The 14,346-nt window shown below is 36.7% G+C and overlaps 1 protein-coding gene across 12 annotated transcripts in view; it reads left to right on the forward strand.

Annotated features, from left to right (window-relative positions):
- LOC106682601 (heterogeneous nuclear ribonucleoprotein L) overlaps positions 1–14,346 on the forward strand; it is a gene marked incomplete at its 5' end in the record, with an annotated part of 271,663 nt that overhangs the window by 241,692 nt on the left and 15,625 nt on the right. For all 12 annotated transcript variants that reach the window (XM_067044872.1, XM_067044873.1, XM_067044874.1 and 9 more), the window contains 1 exon segment: positions 13,933–14,053. In XM_067044872.1, the coding sequence (XP_066900973.1) occupies positions 13,933–14,053 (121 nt within the window).

Below are 14,346 nucleotides of genomic sequence, written 5' to 3' on the forward strand. Positions count from 1 at the left end.
AAAGGATATGGAACTCCTGCCGTCGATGAGTATAGATAGTGTAAGCAGTATAGCACACTGGGGTCGTATAGAATGATATGGTGTGATCAAAGCTGTTTCTTGCACTTTATTTACTCTTGGATGTTTTTATTAAATCTTTTTGTTTAAAACAATGACTATCCCGAGAGTACAAATTTTAAATGAAGGGTGTGGGATACTTGCGTGATTGGCGCCGGTGGAGATGTAAGCTCCAGTAGCAAAGTCAGAGCTTTCGGAGTCTAAGCTTCCAACACATTACAAAAGACTGATCTACATGACTGTAATAAGGCCAATCTGGGCATACGGAGTTGAGCTTTGGGGCTCCACTAAACCTTTGAATTCCTCTCGTATTCAATCCAAAATCCTTCGTAAAACCCTCAATGCTCCTTACTTTATCACAAATAAAATCATACATAAAGACCTTAATGTTCCCTATGTAACCGATCTAGCCCGAACCAGATATCACTCCTACCATTATAAACTCTGTAACCACTCAAACCCCCTAGTTTCTAATCTGGCATCCTCTTCCATTCCTGACAATCCTCCGAGGCGCCTGAAAAGAAGATGGCCACGAGACCAGCTTATGTAAAATGTCATTAGAGTGCTACCAATGGGGAGTTTCTCTACACGCCTGTAACACTCAAATTTAACTTAGATCAGATTTACTAAATGTATTACCATACTGTGCTTTTCTTCCCCAAGTCCTAATATTCTTCTCTATAACTAAGTTTAAATACATGTAAAAACAATTTGTCGCTTCAAAAATTAAAAAGATAAATTTTTACCATCTCATTAAATGGGCAGCTCGTTATTCAGGGACGAGTTATACCTCAACAGGTGAACTCTGAGGGAAAAAGAATTAAAATATTCAACTGCAGAAGCTTGGAGATTAGTTGGATGGAGTGATAATATCCCATCCATTATTATAACAGCCGAGTGTGATTTATTAGCAGTTAGCTTGTTGTAGTGTGTACCGCAGGGAGTTGCCAAAATAGAGCGCATTCTTATTAGCTTCTTGACCCAACAGCAAACAGCATATTTTGTTTAGAGGAATATGTATTCTAATAGGAATTTGCATTTTAAATTGACGTCTCATGTAAATTATTATAATTGTAAATCAGTATTGATTGTGTAATTTTTTCTAAAAGTTAAAACGTGATAATGCAGGTCCCTGCCCTGGAAGATTTTTATATTATGTAGTTGAATGTAATAACAATACGAGGTTTGCCAGAAAAATAATGAGGCTGGCAACACTGCAAGCGTAACTCAGCGCGATTCTACTCCTTCCGATAACTACGTCATTTTTATTACTGCTATTAGTCACAAAGTTGTGCGTCACGCAAAATGGAAAAGTGGTATTTAGAGCAACGTTGTGTCATTAAATTCTGTGTTAAGATTGGACAATCGGCAAGAGAAAAAGGTAAAACAGGCCTAAGGGAATCATTCTTTATCCCGAAGGTTTTAGGTTCAGTATTTGGTAAGGAAGTATTCGTTGTGCAAAGAGGCTATTTGGAGTACCTTTCCCAATTAATTGTATACTCTTTAAATGGACTGAGTATGCCCCGGAGGTTTCCGACCCCAGGATCGATCCACAGCTGATTTGACTGAAGAAGTGATCATCTGCCACAAAAGCGGGTCAACACCGCTTTACTCACCCTGTATTTGACTTTTGGATTGAGTTGCATCAACATACTATATTATTAAAGCAGAATCGACAATTAGTTGGTTTGCTATGATAGCCATCAGTTGATAACATTACTTGTAAACCTATTCCTCAGTTCTTGTCCACCATATTGAGCTCTTGACATTAACTACAGCCAAGTGTAAACAGATCTATTCATAGTATCGATACTGCCCTTCCGTCGTCGATATTTAAAGGACTAATAAATGGTTGGGCGAGGATGATCCCTAGCAGCTGATTTAGCCATCGTAAACTTGAGTGATCTACAGCTCGGGGCCGGCCATCTTGTTTGTCTCTCCTAACTCGATTTTGACACTGTTTTCCTTTCGCAGAGTTTTGAATGATGTTTTGCATCCAACAACTGAGTGGTTTTCCTACAATGTCGCTCTTTTGAAGAAGAAACATTTATCTTAGCACTCTACTTTGAGTAGAAATGCGGAACATAGGTGGCAACTTTACTGCGCAATAATACATAAATAACATTTATAAAAAATAAGAATTTTAAGTTTTAAAAATAATAATGTTTTGTAGAACATTTTGTAACTAGAAGTTACAAATTTTAAGCAATGGATTTTTTTTTCTTATCTTTATTTTGTCTATAGGTGTTTTTACATTTTCCAAAACAATAATAAATGCTGTTGGAACAGGTCAGTTTGTATGTATCTTCATTATTATATTCAATTTTCTATACTCCAGTGTGTTGTGATATTAATTGAGGCAAGGAATTACTAGTTAAATTAAAAGTATAATTTTCTAAATGGATTACTTCACGCTAGTGCTAAGTAGATGGAAACTAGCGTTAGGAAAAATACAATTAAACGTTCTCTCTCTTATTAACTTATCAATTAACTTTTTGACTTAACAGATTTAGGTATAAAATCTAAATGTATAAATGCAAAAGTTGTAGTTTTCCTAAAAGAAAAACCTTTAGTTGTCGTTTTCTGGAAGTTAGTGAAAATGTACTTACCTCTGCTGTGAAGTTAGCCGATAATTTATCAATACATTTTTAAGTGACTGACTTTTTGGAATATATTTCTGATATAAAAAGTACAGTTATTTTTTTATTGTAAATTGTGTTTTATAATTTATACTGACGATATATTTTATTACATATTAGAACTAAACTATTATTTATTGTGTATATGAAATATAAATATAACTACTAAATGAAAAGTACGAAAATAAGAGATGATTATAGCTTGACAGACTCATCAATTTTGACTAGTAATTATACATAGTTTTCACTAAAGTAATAAAAAATAGGGGTGAAATAAATGTTGTTTTTTCCCCCGGCTCTTGTACTATATCGGTATAGTAGAAACGGATTAAAAGCATAAATTTAGAGAAAAGAAATAACGGAATTCATTGAGAAGTCCTAGATGCCAGACTCGGTCAAATGCTTGTTCTTGATCAAGAAAGACTTCCGTCTAGTTCACTCCGTGGGAGCTATTACAGCTAACAGTGAAAATGTTTGTTCTGTTAACTCCTTCCCTCGGAGGAGGGGAACAGACCCCATCAGGTACTTGTTACTGCGCCACTGATGAAAACGTGGAGTACTTTATAACCGTTGTAGTGTACATAACCATTTTGTTAGATGTATTGTGTGTGTGATTGAGTGAATTATATATGTGAACCCCTGGAGTTGGTGAGAGCTAAGTGCGGAACCCCAGAGCATGTGATCCTTCCCTCTTGCAACTTGTCAAGGCAGAAGAGAAATGACCCCGTGTTGTCCAGCTGATTAATTGCCCCGGGGATAGATAGATAGCGCTCTGGTATATCAATCTAGTACTGTAGGGAAATATCGGGGGATGTTGCCTGCATAATGTAATCCCCTACGTGTCGGAGGGCAGGTGTGTTCCTAAGTATTGCTTTGGGTAAGGAACTTAGTTATATCAAATATTTTGCCTCAAGTAATTTTCTTACCATCCGGTAACAGAAATTGAACTTCGATGATATTATTAACCAAGAATCAGAATGATGGAGGAAATAAAAACTGGTTAGTCCCAGATTAAAACCCCTTTGTTCAAAGATAAAACCATTTGTTTTGGCCATTTTTAATCCTTTTTTCAAATTTTACACTTATTCACTTTATTAACACTATTTTGTTTCATAAATACTACTCCATATAAGTATTAATTGTTATGTGTTCTTGGAGCTTTTCATCTATAATATATTAATTAATATTACATTTAAAATAAATTAAAAAAAACAACATAGATTGCTGTAAAAACATTATAAACTAATATGTTGTTTTATTCCTATTTTGGAAAATATTTATTGTTGTAACTGATATGAAAAAGAAATTTTAAACATTTATGAGGAGAAGATGGTTGGGGGTGCGGTCAATGAAACACAAATAAGTATGACTAACTTATATTAATGTGCCTTATTTTAATGGCGGCACATTAAAATAAGTTAGTCATACTTATTTGTGTTTCATTGACCGCACCCCCAACCATCTTCTCCTCATTTATCATCCACGGTCAACTATCTCTCATAATTTTAAACATTTATCTTATCCAATCTCCATAGAGGCCTGTGAATTGTCAATTTCGTTTTTCTTTTATTCATAACTGAAAATAATATGGCTATTTCTGTGCGATCTGTTTGGTTTTTTATTAACTATTTTGTTAGTGGAATAAAGGTCAATTTGTAGTTTGTTCACTTTATGTAGCAGTTCAGCATATTTTACCTTTAAGTTATTTGTGTCCGTTTTGTTGCAATATTTTGTTTGACACTAATGCAGATTTTTAATTATATTTAAAATTACTTTTATTCTTACAGTCTTGAGTGTGTTCATAATTCTTATTTTTATAAATGTTCTCCTTATTTTACAAGCTGCTTATTTCATTTATTGATCTTTTACTTCGGCATATCCGAGTCTTGAAATCTTCTATTTAAACTTGTGATCCTTTGTTGATCTTATTATCCGGCACATGATAAGATTTGAAATGCTCTATTCATAATTAGTGATGATTTTTCGATCTTATACTCCGGTACATGATTGTTTTGAAAAGTTCCATTGATACTTTGAACAGTTGCCTGTTTTAAGTTGCAAATGTGAATGAAGGAAGGAAGAAAAGTGTTTCATAAAAGGTTTAAATCTAGGAAACAAATATTTAGAAAAGGTTATATGGGACTAAGGCAACTAGCCTGCATTTTTAACATTTGAAAAAGGAAATTACATCAATATGAAGGTATCCTTGAGAATAGCCTGAGGGTCGAAACGTTGGAAAAGTTGTAAAGAATGAAGTTGAGAGAAAAAAAGGATCAACAATTTTTTTTTTAAAATTAAGAAAAATATTTTTTTAATATATTCGTACTAAACTCTAATTGTTTTTAAGATTAAACTTTAGAAAATAATATTTCCGATAGTAGTGAATGAACTCTGGTGATATTAATCGGCCTGCCCCCTGACCTTTTGATTGGTCGCTTAATGAGAAGTGGGGAGGGTAGCTAAATCTTATTGGGCCCAATCACAGCTCACAGTTCCTTTGTCCGAGGGCTGTCTGATTTAAGATGAAATATTTCTTCTCCGTTCAATAAATTAATGAGCCAAAACTTAAATTATTATACTTTCTTAACCTGTTAATCATGTTTACATGTTGACATGGGTCATAGTTCTTCAATGGCATATTACCTCCGTAGAATCAGGATGTATTAGGCAAATAAAAATGTTCTGATAATGCATAATGAAGTTTACTCATATATCCTGTTCTAATGTCTATTCCGTGTAACTTGAGTCTTGAGTGGCAGCATGTTATACCTGCCAGGTAGCAATGCTGCTTTTAATAGTTTTTAGTCCCAACTTAGGTATGAGATGAAATCAGTTTCATTCTTTGCCACTTTGTATTTCTAGTTTTGGTGTAAAGTTTGTTTAGTTATTTTAATCATTTTAGATTTGTTCAAAGAATCATTGTTGTCTTCGAAACAAAAATGTAATTATTACACAATCAATACTATTATGAAAAAGTCAAATTATTTTAGAATAAAGTATCTGACGGAAAAATTATTTACCAATTCGAGTTAAAAATAAAATTGATATATTCGAATTGAAATTATTCGATAATTTCTTTTACGGTAGGGCGGATAGAAACCATTGCTGCCCGAGGCTTGGACCATTAATCTTTATCAATTGGCGGGGTAAGGGGGTTATCTACAGGATACCATCCCATTCTAACACCATGGAGGCGGGGCAAGGGGGGTAATCTACAGGGTACCATCCCATTCTAACACCATGGAGGCGGGGCAAGGGGGGTAATCTACAGGGTACCATCCCATTCTAACACCATGGAGGCGGGGCAAGGGGGGTAATCTACAGGGTACCATCCCATTCTAACACCATGGAGGCGGGGCAAGGGGGGTAATGTACAGGGTACCATCCCATTGTAACACCATGGAGGCGGGTCAAGTTTTATTTTCGTTGAACCACCACAGAAATAAAACTCGACACACCCCCCCCCCCAGGGCGGATTTGAACCGGCACCGCTGCAGTTTCGATGTGAGGAATGTACGCCTCAACTCTCCAAGCTACAGACTGTCACGCTAGTCTTGATCCAGAAATATCGCCTACCTCCCCTCTTCCCTCCCCATCAAGTATCTAGAATTTTTTTGAAAAAGAGCAATATTAAGAATTATCAGTCTAGTTTTTTTCTTTCTTTTTTTTTTTTTTAAATTTAACATTTCAGGATAAAAATTGTTTCCTTTGAAGGATTCAGCTCCGTATATGATTAAACGGGTCTGATGTTAAATAGTTGAACTTAATATGTTTCATGTTTGATACTTTTGTCTAAAGGTAGTAATAGGAAAAAGTACGTAAATTATTTCTGTAAAGATTGTTAATACTTCAAAAATGTATTAAATTATATTTTATTTTTTAAAAATCATTTCATCAATTTTTATTTTACGATTTTGCACGTTTCAATATTTTTATCGGATGGTTTCAGATTTTTACTGAACGAAAATTCGCGCTCTAGCAATAATATATATAACAATTGGAACCTGGTAAAAATCCATTAGCATTATCCAGGAACATCGAGTTTTTGATTGCCTACTATCGTCTGAATTAAAATCTGTCAATGTTTATATAAAAGTTTCAAAATCTTCATACAAGAATATATTTTCCTCTTCGATAATTTTGTTAGGATATTTTACCAATCGGAACAAATTGAAACCTATTTGAGTGTTAAATCAAATCCCACTTGTAAATCTCTTCGTTTAATCAAGAGGATGAAATATTTACACGTGGATGGTCTGATTTGATTGGACAGGTTGGAGTCAAAACTTGTAACAATCGGCTATCCGATTTTCCAACTAAATTATCCAAAACTTGAAATTAACTTAGTTAATTATGAATAAATTTCGGGTTGAAATGGTTAAGGGTGTACTGAGTTGTAGCTAATTATATTTTATTATATGTATATATCACTACATTCGGCTATTTTATTTGTTTAATTGGGTTCTCATAATTCTGTTTTGTGGTTAATGTTTTTTTTTTTCTTTCAAAAGACTTTTCTAACGTTTTGATTTTTAATTACTTGATAGGTTTCTATAAAAATAGTAGTATCATTCATTTTCTTCTCGATCTTACATTTTAAATCCGAGGATGAGATTTAGCTTAAAAAAGTGTATTCGTCATCACAGAATGCACTTTTGTTGATTTTTATAGTCCCGTGTCGTGTTTATTTTACTTTCTCTCTATAAAAATTTGATACGTGCATTGTCCTGTCCTAACTCCCCCTACATCTCCTCGCCCTCTCCTCCCCTCCCTCCCCCGACGACACTAGTGGATTGGGGGGTGGTCCTTTAATCCTCGCTGCCAGGAAATAACACGGATTCCTTAAGCCACTGACTGGGAGTAGACGGCAAGATAATAGTCCAGTCTGTGGTTAGTTTTCCAATCGATTCCTTTTTATACATATATAAAATTTTAATATTTAATATAATTTTAAATTATGTATACATATAAGTCTGACTGGACTATTATCCTGATGGCTACTACCAATCAGGGGCTAAAGGAATCCATATTTCCTGGATAATAGTCCAGTTTGTGGTCGATGGGGTTTGTTTTCCAATCGATTCCTTTTTATACATATACGATTGGAAAACTATAAATATAAATACACACACACACACACAAAGAGTAAGGGAAGACTGGAAGACCCGTCAACCTATCGTCCAATTTGCTGATTGGATACCATGGGTAAAGCATTCGAGAAAATCCTTTCCCTCAGGCTACAAGAGTTCACGGAGGGAGTTAATGTCCTCTCGCGGGATCAATTCGGATTTCGTAAAGAGCGATCCACAATAGATGCTGCTGGATTGGTAGTCGAGATGACCCGCACAGCAATTGCAGGAGCAAGATGGAGGAGAGGTGCTAAGTGTTATGCAGCAATCATCACGCGAGACGTTAAGAATGCCTTTAACACTGCAAGATGGACCTGTATAATAGATGCCCTACGGACTATGGTGGTACCAGCCTATCTTATGAGAGTTCTCACTGACTACATTAAATATAGAGTTCTGTTCTACTTTTCAGACATTGGCCAAAGAAGATATGAGGTGACTGGTGGTGTCCCACAGGCCTCGGTATTAGGGCCTCTTCTGTGGAACGTCATGTGCGACGCAATCTTCAAATTGACAATGCCGGAGGGAGCTCAGTTATGGGATTCGCAGATGACGTTGCAGCTGTAGTGGCGGCGAAGTACTTGGAAGAAGTTACCCTCATCGCTAACCAGGCTGTTGCGACGGTCCGCGGTTGGCTGTCTTCGGTAAGCCTACACCTTGCAGATCATGGTTCTCCTGGTAACTAGCAGGAAGCAGACTGAGTCTATCACTGCCACGGTTGGTAGGCACGAAATTCGTCCTCAGTCTTGCTTAAAGTACCTAGGAGTCATGATCGATGCACGTCTCCGCTTTAATGTTCACGCGGATTATATTAGCGCTAAATCTGCTAAAGTTGTATCCTTTTTGCCACGCCCATGCCAAACGTCGGAGGTGCCAAAGAATGTAGCCGAAGGCTTCTGGCTACTATTGTCCCCTCCATTATGGTATATGGCCCGATTTGGAAAGAAGCGATGGTTACCAAATCATAGAGGAGACAGATGGTTTCAGTTTATCGCAGAGTTTGTTTAAGGACAGTTAGCGCTTTTCGAACTGTTTCCTACGAAGCGGTGTGCGTCATAGCCCGAATGCCACCTGTGGAACTCCTTGTTGAAGAAAGAAGCAGGCATTATAGACGACGCTTGCCCTTTTCAAGAGAAGAAGAGCGAAAAATAACCATCGACCAGTGGTAGCAGCGTTGGGAGGTTGTAGATTGCGGAAGGTGGACTCGCAGGTTAATACCCGATGTGGGCACGTTGTATGGTCGCCAGCATGGTGAGGTGGATTTTTACATAACCCATTTTTTGACCGGATACAGTTGCTTTAGAGCATACCAGTACCGCTTCAAACTGGACAACACCGCAGAATGCCCTGGATGTCAGACTGTCGAGGAAACTGCGGAGCACGTGTTTTTCACTTGCATTCGCTTTGCAGCAGAAAGAAGGGGATTGGAGAGAGTGTGGAGGACACGTCACATCAGAGAACGTGATGAGCTATATTCTACTCCCTGACCAGCGGAAGAGAGGGCTAGAAGACGTTAGTAGCATGGAAACGTAAAAACCCTGCGGAGAAAGCAAGGTGGCACTCAGCCATTTCCCTCCATGAAGTAATGCCTAGCGGCGATCCCGTGGAGAGGAATGAACAGGTGTAGGGCGGTGGTTTTAGTGGGTAAAAATCCCACAAACGGGTAGGTACGGGCCTTTTTGAAAATCTTCTGAAGTTTTCCACCGACCCTCGTCGGTCAAAAAATATAAAAAAAACATTCGGTGGTGGGGCCTCTGTTGTTAAATGCGATGTACGGAGTCCTTAGGCTTAGTCTATCAGAGGGTTCCGAAATAGTGGGCTTTGCTGATGATATCGCGGTGGTCGTCGAAGCAAAGTATAAAGAAGAGCTCATTATAAAGGCCAATCATCGTGCCGCTTCGGTTCGAGATTGGCTAGAATCTGTAGGGCTGCAACTAGCAGACAGTAAGACAGAGGCCCTTCTTGTCAGTAGCAGGAAAGTGAGGGAAGCCATAACCTTGATAGTGGGTAGGCAAGAGATCCAGTCCAAGCCTTCTTTGACTTACCTCGAGGTAAGGATCGATGATAGACTCCGGTTCAGAGAGCATATCCAGCGGGTGAGTGATAAAGCGGCTAGAGTAACCACCGCATTGTCACGTTTAATGCCTAACATAGGCGGAACCAGGAACAGCCGTAGGTTGTTGATATCCTATGTGATCCCATCCATTTTGCTCTACGCAGCTGCGATATGGAAGGATGCGTTGGGTACTGAGGCCTACAGAAGACCGAAGGTGTCGGCGTATCGTAAGTGTGCGCTAAGAGTGATCAGCGCGTTTCGTAGTCTCATACGAAGCGGCTTGCGTGGTGGCCGGGATGCCACCGATTGAGCTGATCGCAGATGAGAGGAGCCGCTCTTATAATAGTGCTGACAGGCTGGTCCCCAACATCGAGGCCTGGGTGAAGAGGAACCATGGGGAGGTTGATTATTATATTATATCATCCAGGTTATCACAGGGCATGGTTGCTTCCGAGCCTACCAGTATAGGTTTAAGCTCGATGAGACTGGAGAATGTCCATTGTGTCCAGAAATGGAAGAGAGTGCTGAACACGTTTTCTTCTTCTGTCACCGCTTTCATGAAGAAAGAAGAGAGTTCCGACGCGTTTGCAGCTCAGACCCGACAGCAGATAATATCAATATTATGCTGCTTAACCAAAATTATTTTATGGTGGTTTTAGTGGGTAAGAATCCCACACACGGATAGGTACGGGCCTATCCGTGTCTTTTGAAGATTTCCACCGACCCTCGTAAAAAAAAAAAAACAAAAAAAAAAACTCATATATACATATACATATACACCGAATTGAAGTCCGGGCGGGAAGGTCTTACTTCTAACTTTTTTTCGGACAATGATTGCGAGAAAATCTTGAGAACGTGATTTCTTCAGTTAAAAAGTGGGGAAATAATTTCACTAAGGGCCGCCCGTAGCTCAGTTGGTTAGGCCTAGGTATTTACTACCGACCTGAGATCTGTGGGCGGCGCCGATTCGAATCCGGCCTGGGGCCGACTTTTTTCTTTGTATGGCAGTCCCACAAAATGAAACCTTGACCCCCACCATGATTAGAATAAGTTGGTCACATGTAGATAACCAGACACCTTTGCTTTGGATTGCCTTAATAATAAAAAAAATAATAATAATTTCACTATTGGTTTATGTCTCTATTTTAACAACTTAAGATTTCATCATATCCTTATAGATTTTGCTGGATGGTATCTTGATGTTTTCGTATCAATAATGTCATATTCCATTCACGGCTATAATTTATAGTAGGTATTTTCCTTAACATGCTCATATTTCTAAAAAATTGCGAACGAAATTACCCGAATTCAGAGATATCTGTCAAAATGGACTAGTATCAGTTTGGTCAAATCACACCCCTTTACTCTTTCACTTTGGACAGATATTTAAATTTATAAACATAAAGTTGCACTTCTATTTCATTTTAATCGAAAAGTTGCTGCAACGTCCCAGGCTAATGTACACAGACTAAGTCAAGTATATCATTTCAGTTTCGTATATATTTTCGTTTTAGTGTTGAGTTTTGCATTTATACATTCGGACTCGTAGAACTTAAAATGCGAATTCCCATTGAAAACTCGGGCTTTAAATTCATCAGGATCCCAATTCTTACTTATGTAAAGATTTGTTTCATATATATATAGACAAGTTCAAGGAAAAACTCCCTCTTCTGTTGAAACTTATCCTATATTGCTAGATGTTCTGATTTCATGGATGTATTCATCTCTTTATTGAGTTTCCTTGCGTAGGATCTTGAAGTATAATTTCTTATCGCCATATATAACTTATTATATGACTTATTATGGCTATATATAACTTATTATGGTCATTTTCTGTGATTAATCGAATAAGCTTGTAATTTTAAACAATTTGTTTTTTTCCAATGAGAATCAAGTAATAGAGCCTGATTGATTTTTTTTTCTCCATAGTTGAATCCCTTCTTGTCCATAACACCAGACCTAATATCAGTTTAGTTATATTGCTTTGCTTTACTATAGCTAGCAGTTCAGAAATGTAAATGTTCAGCAAAAAAAAAACACGAATAAACAAAAAATTATTTATTCGTGCCGACGTTTCGACCTGCGTTTCAGGACTTCATCAGGGAGCTTGTGGTAGAGATTCCGGCTTAACAGTTTTTCTGACTGTTTGAACCGATTTTTTTAGATTGTATTATTTTTTTCAATATAGCATAAGCAGGGAAAACGAGTAAATTTCAAGTTTTCATCCTAGCATTTTAATTTATATTCAATTTATTAAACCGTATGCAAAATTCATTCTGTATTTTTTATAATCCATATTAATCATCAGTTGTAGTTGATTTTTTTTTTAGTTAATAATAAATATCTAGCTTTCGTATTTTCCCTTTTCCTCCCTATATTATCCCAGTCAATTTTTCTTTTGCACGCTTTTTCCTTTCCTATTTAATTATTTAGTGTTTTTTAGTTTTATAATGATTAAGATGTAATTAAAATATTGGATTTAGTGCCTCATTTTTTCTGAGTTTCCTAATTGAACAGCTCCCTCTAAGAAGGTTATAACTGCAAAATTCACAAAACTGCTATTCAGCAAAAAAAATCTGTCTAACTTGTTAGCAGTGGTCATTCCTTAATCCTCTAGCAAAAACAAATATCAGTTTTAATTTTCTTTGAGGGAGCTTTTTGAATTGATGATTGATTGGCAAAAAATAGTATTTGAAATTAATTTGTTATCATTTATTTTAAATTTGATCTTAATTATTTGACGCTTTTATTTATTTATCCCTTATGCATACTGATAAAGTTGGTTAATATAATAAGTCCTTAAGATAAATCTGATTGGTGAAGCCTTAATTGGTCTGGAAAGCACTTCAATATTCATCTTAGTGTGTAGTAATAATACTACTACTACTAGCACTATACTAGTACTATAGTGTAGTAATAAAGAGAATCCATTACGCTTCGTAAAAATGTTTCAAATAAAATTATTTAGTTTAATTGTCAGACCATTATTAAATTTGATTCCAAAACTTTAAACTGGTCTTATAAAAAAATAAATATTATTATGTTTTATTTAATTATTTTTCAAGTCCATCCATTTATTCTGTTTTATACAAAAAAAAAATTGGAAAATCTGTCTCTACTATATTTTTGTAATAAAGTTGTAGAAGAAGAATATTCTTTATACGGTGCATCAGGCGACTTAGGCTTAGGTTTGATAAGGGTCTCGCGAAAGTTTTTGTTGAAAAAGGGTGCCGTGGTGAACCGCTGCTCTAGAGGACAATGTCTAACTGTAAGGATAAAACTGTTATCAGATGTTAAAGACCATTTGATTCCACATTATCAAGTTTAACCCAAATCGTTCCAGAAAATCGAAACAATTGTGAAAAATGGATTCTACTAAGTGGCACTACAGTTTGTAGATACCGAAAAGGTTGCTGAAATTCCCCAGACTATTTATCCGCTTTAAAGTTGCTGGCACTCCTCAGGCTATATACCTGCATTAAAGTTGCTGGCACTCCTCAGACTAAATACCTGCATTAAATATATAATTTCAGTTTCGTGCGACTTTTCGTTTTGAGCTAGGCTGGCCATATGAAGACCATGTTGCGAGGCTAGTTTTTTTCAGGAGACTTCAAAACATGTGTTCTAAATCGGATTTTTCGAAGCCTACCGGACCTGGGAATTTTCGTTTGTCAAAAAAAAAAATTCACTGTATTTTCTGAAATAGCTCCGGAAGTTTTTAGAGAATTTTATTTTTAACAAAACCAACTGACATGTCGGTGTTTTTTGACGACTCAATTGGTAGACTTTTGTTATATCCCCTTCATTGATTCCCTACTAAGAAGTTATCTTCTGTAGGTACATTTAATTTAATATTTCTTGAAAGATTAATTTTTTTTTTTTAATCGTATCCATATAAACTCCTTTTTTTATTTTTGTAGCTTAGAACTAATTACTATTATGCTTATTTTATGAGGAAAGTTGCTGCTTGTGGCATGGTTGTGGATTTCGTTTTTCTTATCTTTACATTCTTTTCCATTTTCAATGTAATAACCCGCCATTTTGTTGACAGGTGGACCTGGGGCTTCCAACTACATGGATTACGATGACTCTGGGTACCAGAACGGGCCGCCCCCTCCCTCTGCCTACGGTGACTATGTCAACGACAGATACCCACCTCCTGCCGTAGACAAGTTTGTTTCTTCTCCTATTTTATATTCTCACTTCTTCCTTCATTTATTGTTGGCCACTTCACGGTACACCCTTTGCATTTTAACGTACCTCTTATGAACTTTATCTTTCTGTAACGTATTTTTGTAAACAGACTTTGCCATAATTTTATATTCTTATCTATCTTTTATTAGCTTATAGGAATAATCTCCAGGTAATTAGACCATTGGATGAAAGAGTGGTGCCACCTGGGAGGCTAGGTGCCAAACATGCCACCTCCTCTACTCCTTCCAACCCCTTCCTCTACTCCTTCCTA

Source organism: Halyomorpha halys, unplaced genomic scaffold (assembly GCF_000696795.3).
Source record: "Halyomorpha halys isolate HHAL.00 unplaced genomic scaffold, Hhal_1.1 Scaffold430.1, whole genome shotgun sequence".
In the NCBI taxonomy this organism is placed as follows: domain Eukaryota; kingdom Metazoa; phylum Arthropoda; class Insecta; order Hemiptera; family Pentatomidae; genus Halyomorpha; species Halyomorpha halys.